Below are 17,514 nucleotides of genomic sequence, written 5' to 3'. Positions count from 1 at the left end.
CATTGCATGACATGGGTGCACTTACCTACATGCAGGCAATACATACATACACATAAAATAAAAATAAAATAGTTTTTAAAAATTGTATGTGTGTATGTACATTATATGTGAGCACATGTGTGTCACAGCTTGTATATCAAGATCAAGGGACTACTCTTAGTAGTCAGTCCCTTCCTTTTACCATGTGGGTCCAGGGATTGAACTCAGGTCGTCAGGCCTTCACATGCTAAGCCATCTTGCTGAGTCCTCTCCACTCCTCCCTGACACTCACATTCCCTCAGCCTCCAAGGTGGCCCCTTCCCTTGCCCAAGTCCCCCATGGCCAGCGCAGTCCTAGGTACTGTTGTCTCTAGTCTGGACAAACCTGACATCTAACAGCCCCCACTTTCTTCCACCCAGTTGTGTATAACCTGACAAATGCCAAAAATAATCCTACCACAACCTGGGTAAAAACCTTCCAGAGTTCTTCAGGTTCCCACACACACAAGCAAGACAATTCACATGCAAAACTGGCACTCCCCAAACCTGCCGAGACCCACAGCCCACCCAAGCACATGCTGTGTGGCTGAGGAAGGCAGGGCAGCATTGCATGCCCCACGCATCCCCCATACACAGCGGAGGGTCACAGGGAAAGTCAGGGTGCACAGACACGTGTTTGCATAAAAATCAGAGATTGTTACTTGCCCTGTATGACCTCCCTCTGAGAGCACCAGCCTAAAGTGCTCAGGGACAGCTTTTCTCCAAATACTTCTAGGCTTGTTCTGAATTCTGGGCCAGGCACAACATTATCTTTTGAAGTATAAATTAAATTCGCATATACAAACGACTCCAGCAGCTTTACAACACAAGGAAACCTCTGGCCACCTCCCTCCTCAGGGCAACTCTTGGCAGGCCAACTCCTCCTCACCTGTCAGGTCTGGCTGACTGCTCCTAAAGCCACCTCCCACTCAACACACTCTCTTCACCTGGTTTGCTCCTGGTGGGGAGGAAGGGGAGGATGGGGAAGATGGAGCAGGGGCTTCATCTGGAACGGCCAGGTGGTGACACCCTCCACTTAAGTGTGCTAACTGGACGGGTGGGCACTCCCAATTTGCCCTGCCATGATTCTGGCTCCCTGGTCAGGGCTGGATGGACAAAGGCAGCCCACCTAACTTGGGCCAGGCTGCTGACCAGCACTGTTGCCCCAGAGACTCCATATGCAACCAGTTGGAGCGCCACGCTATGGGAAGGGACAGGGTCTGTGTGGCTCATTACTTGCTCATTTTTAACCCTAAAAAGCCACTGGTTTTAGGTGCCATCAGAACCATCCCAGTCTGTATATGGAGCCATCATGCCCCTGCCACCAGCCACACCCAGCACCCAGGGCTCCAAGCTCAGTCCTGAGGGTCAAGGGGAGGGAGGCGACCTGCCTGGGGCCCTGACTAAGTCTAGCTGGAGCTCATTTCCTGTTGGAAACTCTGAGTTGCCACAGGCGGCTGTGGCTGGAAAGGGAAGACTGAGTCACCTCCATCAGCAACGGGGGTGCCCCCCTCTCTGCCCACTACAGCCACACCCAGAACCCCCTCCCAGCCCTGCTGCAGACTGCCCGCCCTGCTGGCCCAGCCTGGACACAGACAAGGAAGAGAAGGAGGGGAGGACTCCCTCCCACTCACCACACCCAACCCAGAAAGAGAGGGCTGAGACTCAACCACAGTTACAGGGAAGACAGAAACGCCACCGGCTTGCCTTAGGCCATGGAGAAAGCTCAGAAGCCACTCTCTGCCCTCAAACTCCCTGGTCCTACCAGGTATTCTTTACCCCACCACTCCACAAAGCCCTAGGATTCCAACCCAGAAAAGCCAGAACTGAGGTTCCTACCCAGGCAGCTGTGCCCAGTGTAGGGCCTGCCCCTCGCTCTAGAGCACCTTCTCCATCTTCTAGAAAACAAGCTCCTCCCCACACACTAAGCCATACAGAGGTAGGAGCCAAGCCAGTCTAGTGCCTGCATGCATTACATGGATAATGCTGAGGTCCTGAGTGCCTGAGTGGGCATGAAGAACAGTGTACCCCAGGAGAGCCTGCACAAGCCTCATGCTGGTACAGGGACTCAAGGACAGAGGGGGGTGATTTCTGGGAGCCCCTGGTCTGATGGGTCTTGTTTTATCCTCTAAGACCTGGATCCCAAAGGGAACGAACTCACCTACACCATAGGCTGGCACAGCTCTCCCATGCCCTGGCCTCTGCCCTGATAAAGGATGTTCCTGTCTAGCTTCTGTCCTTCTCTCTATCCCACCTAGAGCCATTCAACCCCTAGGTCATGGCTAGCTCCAAGCAGGCCAAGCACCTAGACATGGTGGGGAGGGGGCTGGGACAGTATCCATGAATGCAGATTCTGAGCCACAGGGGAAGGTAGATTCAAACCTCAGTGGTCAAGTGGTTTGCCTAGGCCACACTGCCAGTGCCATGCCAGGAGCTCTTCTACACATGCCCACTTCTGCCTAGAGGGGCCTCCATGAGAGGCCACTAGTGTGGGTAGAGGAGTAGGTAGGGGAGAAGGCAAGGGCAGTCCTGGAGAGAGGGACCCAAGCAGACTATGCCAACAGCTGGCCCTGCCATTCCACGGCCCACAGGCCCCGCCCCCACCAGGATATGCCTAGAGGAGGATGAGCCACGTGGGTCCATTGGCTGGAGCACCCAGCACCCTCAGGCAGAAAGGGCGCCACCTGCTGGTATGAACAGAGCCCCCTCCCCCTTGTGCTGCCCACCTTAGCCCACCAGACTCAAGCCTGGGCATAAGAACACCCACAGTCCCTTCCCACCCCTCGCAGCCTGGAGCAGGAATGCAGCTGACCTGTGGCTGGGGCAGGCTCCGGGCCCGACCTGGCCAGGGTCCCCACAGTGGTGACAGACACCACTGGGGTCTCAGATGCCCCCTGCTCAGGCTCCTTCCGGCGATAGACCTGACGCTCCTCTCGGGCAGGGTCCTCGGCCAGCAGAGGCCCCCGCTTTGGTGGGCAGCCCAGAGGACCTTGCATGGCCTGCACATGGGGGGAGCGACGACGTGCAGGCATCACCATGGCGACAGGTCGTCGCACACGCTGCAAAGAGGCAGGCACGATCTCCGGTGGCAGGTGCAGATACTGGCGTAGGTGGGCAATACCCTCGTTGGTCAGGTACCAGTAGAAGTGGCGCCAGGCAAAGGTCTCCCGCACCAGGCCCCGGGCTCGCAGAGAGGCCATGGCACGTATGACCTGTAAGTTGGTGACGCCAGGCACGTGGGGATGCAGGCTGCGGGGTCTCCGGTCCTTCTTGGCCACCATCACTCCCTCACGAAAGAGCACCTCATAGATGGCCCGTAGCTGGTCCAGTGGCATAAGCATGCCAGCCACCATGGCTGCTGGGAGCTAGCCGGTCCGCACAGGGTGAGGGCAGTAGGTGGGGCACAGCCAGGAGGCTGATAGGGCTCCTTTGGCACGGAGTGCGACAGGGGCCACTGGCAAGCAGGCAAGCAGGCTCCGACTCTTAAGCACTAGGGCACAGGCTCAGGGACAGTGTGGCTCCAGGCGCCTGGCTCTGTGAATTCCTGCCGGCACTGCTGCCTGCCTGAGCCTCCCGCCTGCCCGCCCTACAGGGCGCCTGGGCCGGCCCCCTCTGACTCAGCAGCAAGGCCGGCCCCTCCCACCCACAGCCAGCAGGGCCCCTTGCAGAGTGGGGGGCACGGTCAGGCAGCGGCCACCACTAGGCTGCCCCCTCCCCTCCCAGGCCACACAGCTCCAATCTCAGAAATGACATCAGTTTCTGAAACACTCTTCAAGGTTCCTGACTCTAGAGGGCAGGGTAGGGTGTAATATGGATCCAGGATTCCCCCTCAAAAGGTGACAGAATGAGCAGAAAAAGGGGAACAGAGAGGGCAGGAGGGGTCTTCAAGCCAGGGAGCCCAAATGGGGTCTCGGGGAGTCATGTGTTCACAGTTATCTGAAAAGAGGGGTGCTGGGTTGCCTGGAATTGGGGAACCGGAGGAGTCCAAGGGAAGCGGATTCAGGCCTAGAGAGGAAGTCGGCATCTTGGGGGACAGAGACCTGAGGGGACAGCAGGGCAGTGTGTCAGGACACACAGACAGATGGCTGCAGTCCCCACTGCTGTTGTCCATCAGATGCCAGACCTGGAGGCAGTGACCATAGGATTTAACACTCCCATGCCAGGCCAGATGAGAGGCCATTCAGAAACACAGCCACTCCCAGCCCAAGACCTCAGAGTAGAGCACAGGGTGGGGGCTCTGGGTGAGGCCTCTATCCACCCACACCTCCAGCACAGCTGTTAGAGGCCAGGGACTCCCAGCTGTCACAGGAAATCAAAGTCACCAAGTCCCTGCCCCCTCAGGAGTGACGGCCCTGCCACCCACAAATTCCCTACCCCCGGCGGCCTGAGTGTCCACTTGTGGCCAGAGGGGCAGGTGCTAGGGAGAGGACAAGGGAACAGCATCAGAGACCCAGGGGAAAGAAGGGAGACTGCCACGTGAGGTCCTGAGAGTTGCCCAGTACAGCTATTGATGGCCCTAGATCCTCACAACTGAGGATCCAGCCATGGCTAGTCTGTGCTGGGTGCCACCCAACACCCCAACTCTCCATGCTGTGTCCCACCAAGGTTCTCCCCAGGCAGACACACCCATTCCCACCAAGCCCAGCAAACCCAGGAACTGATTATAAATAGGGCGGGGGTGGGGAATCCTGCAGTGGGAGGTGCTGGCCAGGCGGCAGCCAACAAAGCAGTGTGTGGGGCGGGTTTATGGGCTGTCACCATGGTACCCCAAGCAGGCTCCAAACACACACACACACACACACACACACACACACACACTACACACACACACACACACACACACACACACACACACACACACACAGGACCGTGGAAACTCTCAAAGGCTTAGCCAACAGTTCCCAAAGCCCTCCCTGTGGCGGCCAGCTCACAGCTCAGGGCTCTCCCTGTGACACGCCCTGTGCCTGGCCTGAGGCAGGAAGGGGGCCAGCCTCCTGTGCCTAGCCCTGGGAGGGCGGGGCATTACTGTCAGCAGGACCCATGGTGGGCAGCTACCACACCCCCTCAGCTCTGCAGCACCCAAAGACTGACTCTCCATACCAATGCTGTGGTCTTGGGACCACTCCCAACCCAGCACTATGCCCACACAAGTTCCCAGTCTCAGCCTCTCAGACATCCCTTCCCAATAACCTGCACTCATCCTGTGCCCACTCAACAGCCCCTCCATCTTCCTGGCTTAAGTCCCTAACCTAATTCCCTCAAATCTCCAACCCCACCCCCAACAGTCCCCAAATGAGCTCCAACCATATCCAAATTCCCCTAAGGCCCTAGAACCAAAATCTTCTGTTCAGGCCCATGTGGGTGCCTGACAAGACCCTCACAGTAAGTAGCACACCCAGCCATCATCCCCATGCCACCCCTAGGCAGGAGAGGGCAGTGGCTCCCACCCTGGTAGCAACAGGGTAGGGGATCTCTCCTTCCTCCCACCAGCCCTAGCACCTGCAGGCATGGGACTAGGGGAGGAGCCTGGAAGAGCATGTTCTCCCACATAGGCTGCCACGTGCACAGGCACACACACACACACACACATCCCTGATCTGGGTTCCAGTGTCTCCAGGGTCCCTGGGCCTCGGAGAACCCCCAATGCCCTACCCTACCACCACCACCACCACCACACAGTACCACAGAGTTGCTGACTCAGCACTGAGGGCCCAGCAGCACTTCCAGGCCAGCCCCTCTCTCCAGGCCCCTTTGGGTTTCCAGGGCAACCAGTCAGCGCCCTTGGGCAGTCCTACTCACCCCCCCCCCCCCCCCCCCCCGCCCCCCACCCCCCCCCAACGCACCACGGGCTACCACTCCAGCCTAAAGTAAAAACCCCCCCCACCACCCCCCGACTCCCCGAACCCCGGACAAAGAGCCGCAGTGTGGCTTTCTCCTGGGCCAGCCCGCCTGGCGCCTAGTGCCTTGGGCATGGAGATCCCCACAGCCCTGCACCGCCCCCTCACACCCCAGGCTACAAGGCTGGGAAGAGAGGAAGAATGCCCTAGGGCTGAGCTCCCACCCTCCGCTGGTATGCCCCTACTGCTGATGCAGCCGGCCCTGCCCCCGACATGCACTGCAGAGCTGCAGGACTGCAGGGCTGCAGAGTTGCTGCCAGAACCACCACCCCCCCAGCTCTAGGAGGTCCTCAGCATCAGGAGGTGGCTAGGAAAGGCATGAGTCTGGCTGGGGGAGGTGGAGTCCTCAGTCTCCAGCTCAGCACCCTTCAGTGTCACCAGGAAGACAGCTGAACCTGACTGGTGCTGGTGGGATGCTGTGCCCAGCCAGAGGTCATTGAGTGTATCGAGCCAGGCTCCCTCACACTGTACCTTTAAGGGAACTGATCTCATGCTGGATGGCTCTCGAGGGGTCCATATCTTCATTGGGGTATTGCTGAGGACGGTATTGCTGCAGCTACTGACCGTCCAGCCCCGCACAGTCCGGCACAGCACCGCACTGCCCAACACCAGCGCGCCCGCAGCCTGAAGGAGTGGCTGGGAGGTGTGGGGCGGGGCTTACTAGCCAGAGGCGGGGCTTTGGCTAATCAATGCTGGGGCCACTGCTGCCCCAGGCGCATGCTACCAGGCCAAACACTGCACCACCCCATCCCCTCCTACAGTCCCCTCCAATACAACATGTACGGGTATAAGAAACAAATTCCTGCCAGACAACCTGACCACCAGACCACAGCCAGACACGCTTGGTCAGTGGGCTCCATGGTCTCGGCCTTTGTCACCAAGAGCCACATATGAATGGCCTGCACAGGGCCTGTCCCTCACACTGAAACCTCAGCTATCTATGACTCCTGAGGACCTATGACCTCCAGCTTTTTCCAGAACTGGAGGGCAGGCTGCAGTATGCAGCGTCCCTGGGCCTGTTCCAGCCCAGGTCTTCTCCAGCGTGCTCCTTGGTCACCCCACCATCCTAGGCTCAAAAGGCTTCTGTGTCCCAGCAGGACCCAGCCCACCCTGGCTTCTGCCTCTCCTGCCAGACTGTTCTAGGCATGCCTCATCTAGACATGCAGCATCCTACTACCCAGCATCCTGTAGCTCAGGCCCCAAACCTTGGGGCTCATGGTGGCTCACAGCCAGCCCCACAGGGCTTGCTGACTCTGCCGGTCTATGTCCACTTCCACTATCTCCACTGCCTTCAGCATAACCTGCAGCTCCTTGCAGGGCCCAGTCCACTGCTCCTGCATCACTACCACCACCAAGAACCCAGGAGCAGCTGCTCTGGTCCAACCACCACAGCCTTTAGCACAACTGTTTGCAACTACCTGCCTCCTAGACAGGCTTCCCATGCTGCTATCAGTTCTGTCTCTGTCTGTGTGCAGCAGGAAGTCATAAGAGAACATGTCAGCTATGTCCACAATGTGAGCGTGCACCCTAGGGCCTCTGTACTGGGTAAGCAGTAAGGAACACGGATGGCCTCCGCAAGATGTGTCCAGCTTGCCTCAGTCTCCTGCCAGATCCAAGTCCACATCCTTCCCTCTGTCTTCACCCCAGACCCTTTGTTGACATATCAAGTCCACACCCTGCTAAGCTGGCCATACCTTAGGGCTGTCCACCCTTTCTGCAGGCAAGCCTACTATGGGTTAGATTGTAGTCAGAGAGACCTGGCCATACCTTAGGGTGCCCACCCTTTCTGCAGGTGAGCCTAATATGTATGCATCAGGTTGTGGTCAGGGAGACCATGAAAGTGTCACAGGAGCAAGGCTGGCAGCACCCATAGTATAACAGACTAAGAAACCAGGTGTCAACCCAGCCTGGGCCCTGGGGTCCCTCAGCCCCTATTCCTGCCCTCTTTGGGACTCAGCCAGTCCACAGCATCTGTGAGTCTCAGGAAACATCAGTTGCCAAAATTAGGGAAAATAGTAAAGTGAAGAATTGAAATATAATTTTCCAAATTAAGATTTAGAATTAAATTTCTACTTTTTACTAAGTTATGTCTAAATAAGTCTAGATTCAGCCTGCAAGTGCATTTGTGTAGGTGAACATGCATGTGGTGCATGTGCATGTGGAGTGGGTGGGTAAGCAGAGGTCATATTCAGGTGCTGTTTCTCAGGAACTGTCCACCTTGTGTTTGAGACAGTCTCTTATTGCTCTGGACTCACTAATTAGGGGGGCATCAAGCCCCAGGAATCATCTGGTCTGCTTCCTCAGCACTGGGATTACAAATATGCACCACCATGCCCCACTTTTTACATAGGTGCTGGGGACTGAACACCAGTACTAACGCTTGCATGGCAAGTCCTTTACCGACTGAACTGTTTGCATAACCACATACATAGCTCTGGTTTTTGAAACGCATTTTTGCCTTGAAGCCCGGGCTGGGTTTGACTTCTCCTTCCTCCTGCCTTACAACTGCTGGAATTGCAGCGTACACCACCAAACCCAGCCTAGTACTTATGCCTTAAATAAAACTAACAGACATTTTACAAATAGACCTAAAAACTACAGGAAAACTTACACATAAAAAAATGTTCTACGGCTGGGGAGGTGGCTCAGCGGTTAAGGACACTGGCTATTCTTGCAGAAGACCTGGGTTTAAATCACAGCACTGACATGGCAGCTAACAACTGTCTGTAACTCCAGTTCCAGGGGATCCGACATCCCCTTCTGTCCTCTGTGGGCATTGCATTACATGGTGTACTTAAATACATGCAGGCAATACACACATACAATTAAAAAAATAATAAATAAAATATATTTTTAAAATGGTCTGTATTTTAACATAAAATTAAGTTTTATAAACTCATACTTTTGAGCTAAAGAAGGGTGAAGGCAGATAAATGCTTTGAAGGGAAACCGAGGTACACTGACTGTACTCTTCCACACTCAAATTAGACTGCTCACCTGCAGCCAGAGAGCCTCACAACCTATAATCTCAGCACTCAGTTCAAGGCCAGCCTGGACTACATCATCAGTTGAAAGTGGTCAGCCTGAGCTATGTGCATAGCAAGACCCTGTCTCGACAAAAGGAATGGGAGGGGGAAGGGAGGAAGAAAAACCAAGAGAAACAAAAACAACTGAAGATCTAGGGTCTCCCCACCAGCCTGCCCCGCCTAATCGGCATGACACAGCAACCACGAGGTATAAGTCAAAGCCACGTGACACTTGGCAACGGTTCCACAGGTCACACAAAAACAAGCTTCTTGGATCCTTGCTGGTGAGCAGGAAGAGTGGACTAAGCGGGTAGAATGCTGGGTTGCAGCTAGCCAGCAAAGGAAAGGGGATGGCATGTGCAAAGGCCCAAAGGTGAAAACGATGTACCCAGCCCCTGAGAATGTGCAAGTGGCTAGAGTCAAGAAGGCACCAAGAACAGGAAGATCCTGTGACTGGAAGTAGAAAGGTCTGGGGACAAGAGAAGTGGCTATGGAGAGAAGCAGGGCAGTGGCAAAAGCCGGACGCCCCTGTTTATCCAGTTGTGGTTGATGAGAAGCAAGACCTGGCCCTTTGCCACAGTGCTTGGCTTTTACCCGCCTCACTGCCCAGCTTTCATGGCTCTGGGTCCCTGGCAACCAACTTGTGGATTACAAAGAGTTTTACTGACAAAGCATATGGGTCTGTAAGGCCGTGGAACACCCACTGGAGCTGGGCTCACCAGCACTGGACACCCTCAGCCTCCAGCTTGTTCTGGTCACATGGAAGGCCCTCCAAAGGGGAGACAGTCTGGCCACGCAAATGGTCACTAAAGGTCCTATCATGTTATCTGGCTAGGGACCAACATCCTGGGCAAAGCCAAATCTTCTTGAAGCTTTCTGCCAGTTCCAGAAAGCAGTATACACCTGGGGGACTCCAAGACCTAGGCGAAGCTAGGCCCTCCCTCCTAGACACAGACCAACCCTTCCTCACGTTTGTGTGACCAAGGCCCTGCCCACCTACCCTCAGCCTGGTACTCTCCTCAGGGCTGCCAATCTTCAAACCTGCCTGTACCTAGTGGCAGCCTGTCTACTGGGGCTCACTGATGTTGGATCAGCTTAGTGGGAGGTGATCCAGGTGCTCCTGCCCAGGGTGACCTGTGGCTACAGATCATACCAGTAGTAGACACCGTCCATCATGAGAGACCAGATCCAGTGAAACCCACTGCAGACTGTTCCTACAAGTGCCAACACACAGTTCCCAGGTGTGCTCCATGCCTGGACCTGCAGTCACACCTCAGGAGCCCTCTCAACTGCTACAAGTAAGCCTCTGCCCTCTCCTCTGCCTCTCTCTGCCATGCCCACTGCCCTGTAGGGCACTAGAGCCTGCAGCCCAAGTCCAGCACACTGCTGGATAGGGGTGGCCACCAGGGACCCTGGAAGCACTGAGACTACCCACACCTCACCACTTTACCCCCATAGCCCAACCTGTACCTGGGTTTACTAAGAACCAATCTGGAGGGAGGTCCTGGGTCCCATCTGTGAGGAGGTCCCATCATTGCCAATTTTCTCTCCAACTTGTCCTTGTCCCACTGTCTTCATTGTCAGCCTGGGCCTGGCATCCTCTCTCAACACCGGCTCCCTCTGTGTTCAAGCGCTGGGCACATGGCAGCCAGGTGGTGCTGCACCCCTCCTCAAGGGCTGTCTCTACCCTGGGCACCTGCTCCACTGCAGCATGGCAGACCCCATCCCCAGGCCTGCAGAAATGCCCCCCTATCCTGTCTCATAGCATCTGACCACACCCTTGTTCACCTCTTGAAAATGTCACCATAGGAAACACAGACCCAGTGAAAAATGTACTTCCATTGATAGTGCTTGCTTTGCTACTAGATTATAGAAGAAAACCTGGAGGTGGTCTCAAAAGCATTGACAACTCATTGTTTCTTGGCTTGCCTTTAGTTTTATGTGTTTGCGGTGCAAGCAGGAGGGTCTAAGTTCAGATCTCCAGCCCCCACATAAAAGCAGGCATATCCATAACCCCAGCACTGGGTGAGGGTAAACAAGAGGATCCTCAGGGTTCCTTGGCCAATTGAAATGGCAAGTTCCCAGATTCAGGAAGAGATCCTATCTCAATAAGGAAGCTATAGAGGAAAACATTGGACATTGACCTCTGGCCTCTACATACATGTATGCATGGTCATGTGTACCCACACATGTTCACATATGTATGCATTTATATCATGCCCCCCACCATGGTCCAGTAAGCTGGGCATGATAGCCCAAACCTCAGCATCCAGAAGTTGAGGCAAGAGGACCATGAGTTTCAGGCCAGCCTTGGCTATATCATGCAGCCAAAAGAAGGACAAGACGGCGGGAGGGAGGGAGGGAGGGAGGGAGGGAGGGAGGGAAGGAAGGAAGGAGGGAAGGAGGGAGTCCAGTAAACTAGGAAAGATGGTTTGTCATTTGAAACCACAAAGACAGTCCAGATGCCTCCCCCCAGCAATGGCTATAGAAGGCTTCAAGAATTGGGGGGTGCAAAAGAGACAAGTATAGCTCTTGTCCCAGCACCAGGACCCAGCAAAGCTTCCTGCACCAGTTACATTCCTTCCAGCACCCAACAGACTCAATGTACCACTGACTAGAACAAGTCAGAGTTCACTGGAACACTGGCTTCAAACACATTTCCAAAGACCCGAATCCTGAGTCTATAATCCTAACACTCGGAGGGAGGGTAGAAGCAGGAGGGACAGGAACTCAAAGTCAACCTCAGCTACATAAGCAAGCTCGAGACAGCCTGGGCAGTGAGAGCCTGTCTCAAAAGTTTCAAAATATTCTTTCGATTTTTAAAAATTATTTTACTTTGGGGCTGGAGAGATGGCCCAGCTGTTAAGAACAGTGGCTGTTCTTGCAGAGGACTCAGGCTCAGTTCGCAGCACCCACGTGGAAGCTAACAACCATCTGTAATTACAGTTCCAGGGGAATCCAAAGCCTTCTTCTGACCTCCTCAGGCATTGCATGACACGGGTTCACTTATATACATGCAGGCAATATACTCTCATACACATAAAATAATTTAAAAATTGTTTTACTTTTTAATTATGTATATATGGGAGGGGGTATGTACATATGTGAGTGCAGGTACCCATGGATTTCTAAAGAGGGTGTCAGGTCCCCTAGAGCTGGAGTTACAAGTGGTTATGAGCCATGCAACGTGGGTGCTGGGAACTGAACTCGGGTCCTCTGCAAGAGCAGCAGCAAGTGCTCTTAACTGTTGAGCCACCTCTCCAGTTCCCTCTTGATTTTTTTTGAGGCAGGGTAAGCCAATCTATCTGCTACAGCCTCCCCACAAGAGATTTCTTAGAGGCCAGCAGCAATTGATCTACTCACATAATGGTGAGGATGTGTTGTTTCTTTAAAACTGTAACGCTAGGGGTTAGACAGGTAGGAGGAACCCAACCCTCTGGGTAAAGCTGAGGAGAAACAACTACAACACCAGCATCTTAGAAATTATTTAAAACTTGTTTGTATGGAGTATGTGAATGCCACATGTGGGTACCCCCAGAAACCAGAAGAGGGTGTTGGATTCCTTGGCGCTGGAGTTACAGGTGGCTGTGAGTCATGGTACTAGGAATCGATCTTAGGTCCTCTGGAAAAGCAGCAAGTACTCTTAACCAGAGTCATTTCTGTAGACAAAGGGGGAACTGGTTAAATCTGATGTGTATACTGGTAGGGTTTGAATGTGATTTGGCCCCAACAAAACTTGTGTTGAGGCTTAACTCCTCATTCTAAAGAAGTTGAGGTGGCAGGCCTTAAGAGAAGTAATTGGGTGTTTAGGAAGGATTAATGTCTCACAGAGGTGCTGGCTCTCATGGGACTAGATTAGTACTTGCCAGAGCAGATTGTTCTCAGTGATCTTGGATCTTCTGGGAATCTCTCTTCCACAGACACTAGCTGTCCCACGTGACGCCATTCACCAGGCTGTTACAGCCCAGAGGCCCTCCTCACCAGAGGCTAACTAAACGGAGCCGTCTGATGTTGGACTCAATTTCCAACTCTATGAGCTAAATAAACCTAGTTTCTTTACCAAAATGCCCATTCTTGATCACTTCTTGGCTAACATCACCTGTAAAATACCCAGTCTCAAGTATTTTGTTATAGCAATAAAAAATGAACCCCAGGATGTTACCATCAAAGGAACGTGGCATTGTAAATTAGTGTTACAGAAAGCTATCCATGTTCTGTCATTAAAAAGTCACAAAGGTCTAGGGGGCTGGAGAGATTGCTCAGCGGTTAAGAACACTGGCTGTTCTTGCAGAAGACCTGGGTTCGAATACCAGCAGCTACATGGCAGCTAACAACTGTCCGTAACTCCAGTTCCAGTGTATCTGATGGCCTCTTCTGTCCTCCACAGGCATTGCACGACATGGGTGCACTTACCTACATGCAGGCAATACACGTATACACATAAAATAATACCTGGGCATGGTGGCACACGCCTGTAGTCCCAGCACTTGGGAGGCAGAGGCAGGTGAGTTCAAGGCCAGCCTGGTCTACATAGTGAGTTCCAGGCAAGCTGGGGTTACAGGGAGACCCTGTCTCAAAAAGACCAAAAAAAAAAAAAAAAAGCTATATATACTCCAATAAAAACTTCACTTGTGCCAGGCATGGTGGCATATGCCTTTGATCCCAGCACTTGGGAGCAGAGACAAGCAGACCTCTGTGAAATCAAAGCCAGCCTGATCTAATAGTGAATTCCAGGCCAGGGAATTGTCTTGAAAAGACCAACACACACACACACACACACACCCCAAAAAATTTACTTGCTTACAAAAGTAACCAGAAAATGTGGAATTTACATAATATATAAGGATTAAATATTCAAAGAGCTCTCAGAAGTGAAAAAGAAATTGTTGGTCTGGAGAGACGGCTCAGCGGTTAAGAGCACTAGCTGCTCTTGCAGAGTACCCAGGTTCAAATCCCAGCATCCACATGGTGACTAACAACTGTTCTTAACTCCAGTTCAATGGGATCCAGTGCTTTCTCTCCTCTGTGGGCACTGCATGACACGGGTACACTTACATACATGCAGACATAACACTCATACACATAAAATAAAAATAAAAAAATAAAAATTTTAGCAGGGTGCAGGGGGTACGTCTTTAATATCAGCACTCAGGAGGCAGAGACAGATGGATCTCTGAGTTCAAGGCCAGCCTGGTCTACATAGCGAATTCCAGGCCAGATGGGGCTACAGGGAGACCCTGTCTCAAAAATACAAAAAAAAAAGGTTTTTTTAATCTATAGACTGGGGACATAGCTCAGTCAGTACAGTGACTGCTGGGCAAGCATGAGGAACTCAGTTTGGTTCCCAGCATAAAAGGCCAGGCATGGTAATGCTTGTACTCTGTGCAGGGGAGGCAGAGCTAGGCAGGTGTCTGGGACTCCCTGGCCAGCCAGTCTAGCCTACATGAGTTCTGGGTCAGTGAGAGACGCTCCCTCCAAAAAGGAGGTGGCTGGTACCCACAGAACGCACCTGAGGGTGTTCTTTGACCTCCACACACATGTACACCCATGCACGCACAAACACACATCACCCAAACACACATGAACATGGACACCAGAAAAAAAAGAAAAAAGAAAAGAGACGTACGTGGAAATGAATGGAATGCTTTTGAACAGCCAGCTTAAAAAAAACAGCAAATGGGGGCCAGAGAGATGGCTCAGTTTCTGTGGGTAAAGGCTCTTGCTACCAGGCCTGATGATCTGAGTTCAATCCCTAGCACCCACATGGTGGAAAAAGAGAACAAACACCTGTGCACTGTGGCTCATGTATAATTTCTCTCTCTCTCTCTCTCTCTCTCTCTCTCTCTCTCTCTCTCTCCTTTAATCCTGGAACTCAGGAGGCAGAGGCAGATGGTTATTTGTGCAATTGAGGCCAGTCTGGTCTACATAGCAAGTTCCAGGCCAGCCAGGGCTACAGGGAAACACTGTCTCTAAAAAAGACCAAAAATAAATAATAAATAAATAAATGCAAATGGTTAATAATAAAAAACACAGATTAAGTCAAATTGGAATTTTCTCATCTGAAGGGTTCATCTGTATTGGAGAGAAATCTAGAAATACAACATTTTGATTTTTACTATTTATTATTAGTGTGTATGTATGCAGGCATGTGTATGTGCATGTGTGTGCTATGGGAGTGTATATGGAGGTTAGAGAACAACTTTCCGAAGCTGGTTCTCTCCTTCCACCGTGGACTGTGGGTATTGAACTCAGGTTATCAGGCCTTCACAGCAAGTGCTTTCACCTGCTGAGCTATCGCACAGGCCCTAGAAATACCACCTTTTAAAATAAGTCCAATGTCCATCTAAAAGGGTCAAGTAAATAAACTGTGGTGCTTTCGTGTAGCGCCACTACGATTGGCTTGGGAAAGAATTTTTTCAACAAATGGTGCCGTGACAACGGGATAGCTACAGTGCTAATGTAGGTGTTTACTTCAAGCCATAAGCAGAGTTAACTAAAAATAGATCGGAGACCTCAGCATAAAAGCTAAACATATATGGCTGGAAATGTAAGTCAGTGGTAGAGCACTTCCATGAATGAGATGCTGAGAGAAGCAGAAGAGAGGGAGGGGGGAGGGGGTGAGGGAGAGGGGAGGGAGAAGAGAAGAGGAGGAGGAGGAGGAGGAGGAGGAAGGGGAGGAGGTAGAGAAAAAACATAAGCAGAAACTTTTTGCAGCTTTGGTTTAAGCATTGGTTTCTTAGATATGACATCAAAAGTGCAAGTAGCCAAGAAAAAAAGAAATCAGATACATAATAATGAAGACCTAAGTCTTCATTATATACTTCGCGGGACAGTAAGATGGCTCAGTAGATAACGGTACTAGCCACCAAGTCTGACAACCTGAGATCGGTCCCTGAGACCCATGTAGAAGTTCCACAAGTTGTCCTCTGACAGCCACACATGTACATCGTGGCACATGCTTCTCCTCACGTACTTCAAAAGATACTATCAAAGAAATTAGGGGGCTGAAGAGATGGCTCGGCAGTTAAGAGCACTAGCTACTCTTGAAGAGGACCCAGGTTCAGTTCCAAGCACCCACATGGTGGTTAGCAACCAAGTAACTCTAGTTCCAGGGACTCCAACGCCCTCTTCTGGTTTCCACCGACATTGCATGACACAAGTGCACTTACGTACGTGACGGTAAATATTCATACAGATAAAATAAAAATAAATAAATAATAATTTAAGAAGTAATTAGAAAGGTGACCTAGCATCCCCCAGGCCCTGGGTTCCAGCCCCTATGCCGCAAAAAGAAAGAAAATGAAGAAAGACAGATTAAGGGGTGGGGGAAGAAACTGGAAATGTCACACAGTGACGTGGGAATTTAGAATGCTGCAGCTACTGCGGTAAAACCATCTGCAGTTCCTCAAACGGTTAAATATAGAATTACCACATAACCAGCAATTTCACTCCTAGGTATCTACCCAAGAGAAAGACACATATCCACACAAAAACCTGCACCATTAGTCATCATAACTCAAAGACCCATCAGCTAATAAATGTAGAAACGTTGGTATATCCATAAGATGGAACATTATTCTACCATGGTGACATAGCCTATAATCCCAACACTTGGGAGGCTGAGGTAAGAGTGTATTGTGAGTTCAAGGCCAGCCTGAGCTGGGAAAAAAAAGGAAGAAAATTCTGGTATCTGTGAAAGAAGGCAGACCCACATTGTATGAGTCCATTTGGATGAAATATTCAATCCAGGGCAGATCTATGTTGCCAGGGACTAGGTGACAAAAATGTTCTGGAATTGATTGTGATGGCTGTACAGCTTCGGTGATATGCCTTTTGAAAAATCAAACATTGAATTGAATGCTTTGAGTGAGTGACTTGTATCATGGCATGTGAATTTCATCTAAGCAATGGTAAGTATGAGGTCAACATAGTCAGAGCTGACACAGAAAGCCAGAGGCTCCAGAGGTCATTAAAGTCAGAGAGAAGTGAGTGCGTGCCCCTCTTCCCCTCTTCTCTCAGCGCTTTTACCACTTTCCTTTAACATAGTTATAGTACTTGACTTTTTTAAAGCATGTTTTACTTTTGACAGTAAACAGAGACCATTAAGTCCTCTCCAAAGAGCCTCCAAACAACTTGCCAGATGAGCTTCACTATGGAGGCCGTTCATCCACGCAAATGCTGGCTGGGGGGTGCTGGTGCCAGGGACAGAGATAACAGAGCTCAGAGTCCAGCACTGAAGAGGGCAGGAACACAGAAGAGGGTACCACCCACAGTGGCACCAGGTAGGCCACAGCTTTCAAGGGACTGTGGGAACCCCCAGCCAGGTCTTCCTATGGACATTGTGACATAGCTCCTAGCCCTTTTCCAGTCCATTCCCCCCACCCAACCTAGTGTGGGTCTCCCAGGTAGGTGCTTCCTGAAGGCTTCCAACCCCGAGTCCCAGCCACTCACCAACAGCACTCACCCAGATCCTGTCCTCTCACACCTCCTGCCCCCTGCTGGGATGATTTAGCAGTCTGGTTGGCACTCCCAAGCCCTACCCTGCCATCCATGCTGCCTGTTGCCAGCTGACTC

At 51.9% G+C, this 17,514-nt stretch overlaps 1 protein-coding gene across 4 annotated transcripts in view; it reads right to left on the bottom strand.

The window, feature by feature from the left end:
• Nucleotides 1-17,514, bottom strand: part of Plec (plectin) — a 54,763-nt gene that overhangs the window by 32,555 nt on the left and 4,694 nt on the right. Inside the window, exon 1 of one of the 4 annotated variants that reach the window (XM_017798529.2) lies at nt 2,830-3,567. The exons of 2 other annotated variants lie outside the window; for them this stretch is intronic. In XM_017798529.2, coding sequence (XP_017654018.1) covers nt 2,830-3,370 — 541 coding nt within the window. In that variant the 5' untranslated portion in view covers nt 3,371-3,567. Of the gene's footprint in view, nt 1-2,829; nt 3,568-17,514 lie in introns of those variants that run through there. One more of the 4 variants, XM_029564210.1, reaches the window with a different exon arrangement.

This window comes from Nannospalax galili, unplaced genomic scaffold (assembly GCF_000622305.1).
Source record: "Nannospalax galili isolate Female #2095 unplaced genomic scaffold, S.galili_v1.0 scaffold717, whole genome shotgun sequence".
Taxonomy (NCBI): Eukaryota; Metazoa; Chordata; class Mammalia; order Rodentia; family Spalacidae; genus Nannospalax; species Nannospalax galili.
The sequence above is the reverse complement of the archived record's forward strand: the minus strand, read 5'-3'. Positions and strand labels throughout refer to the sequence as shown.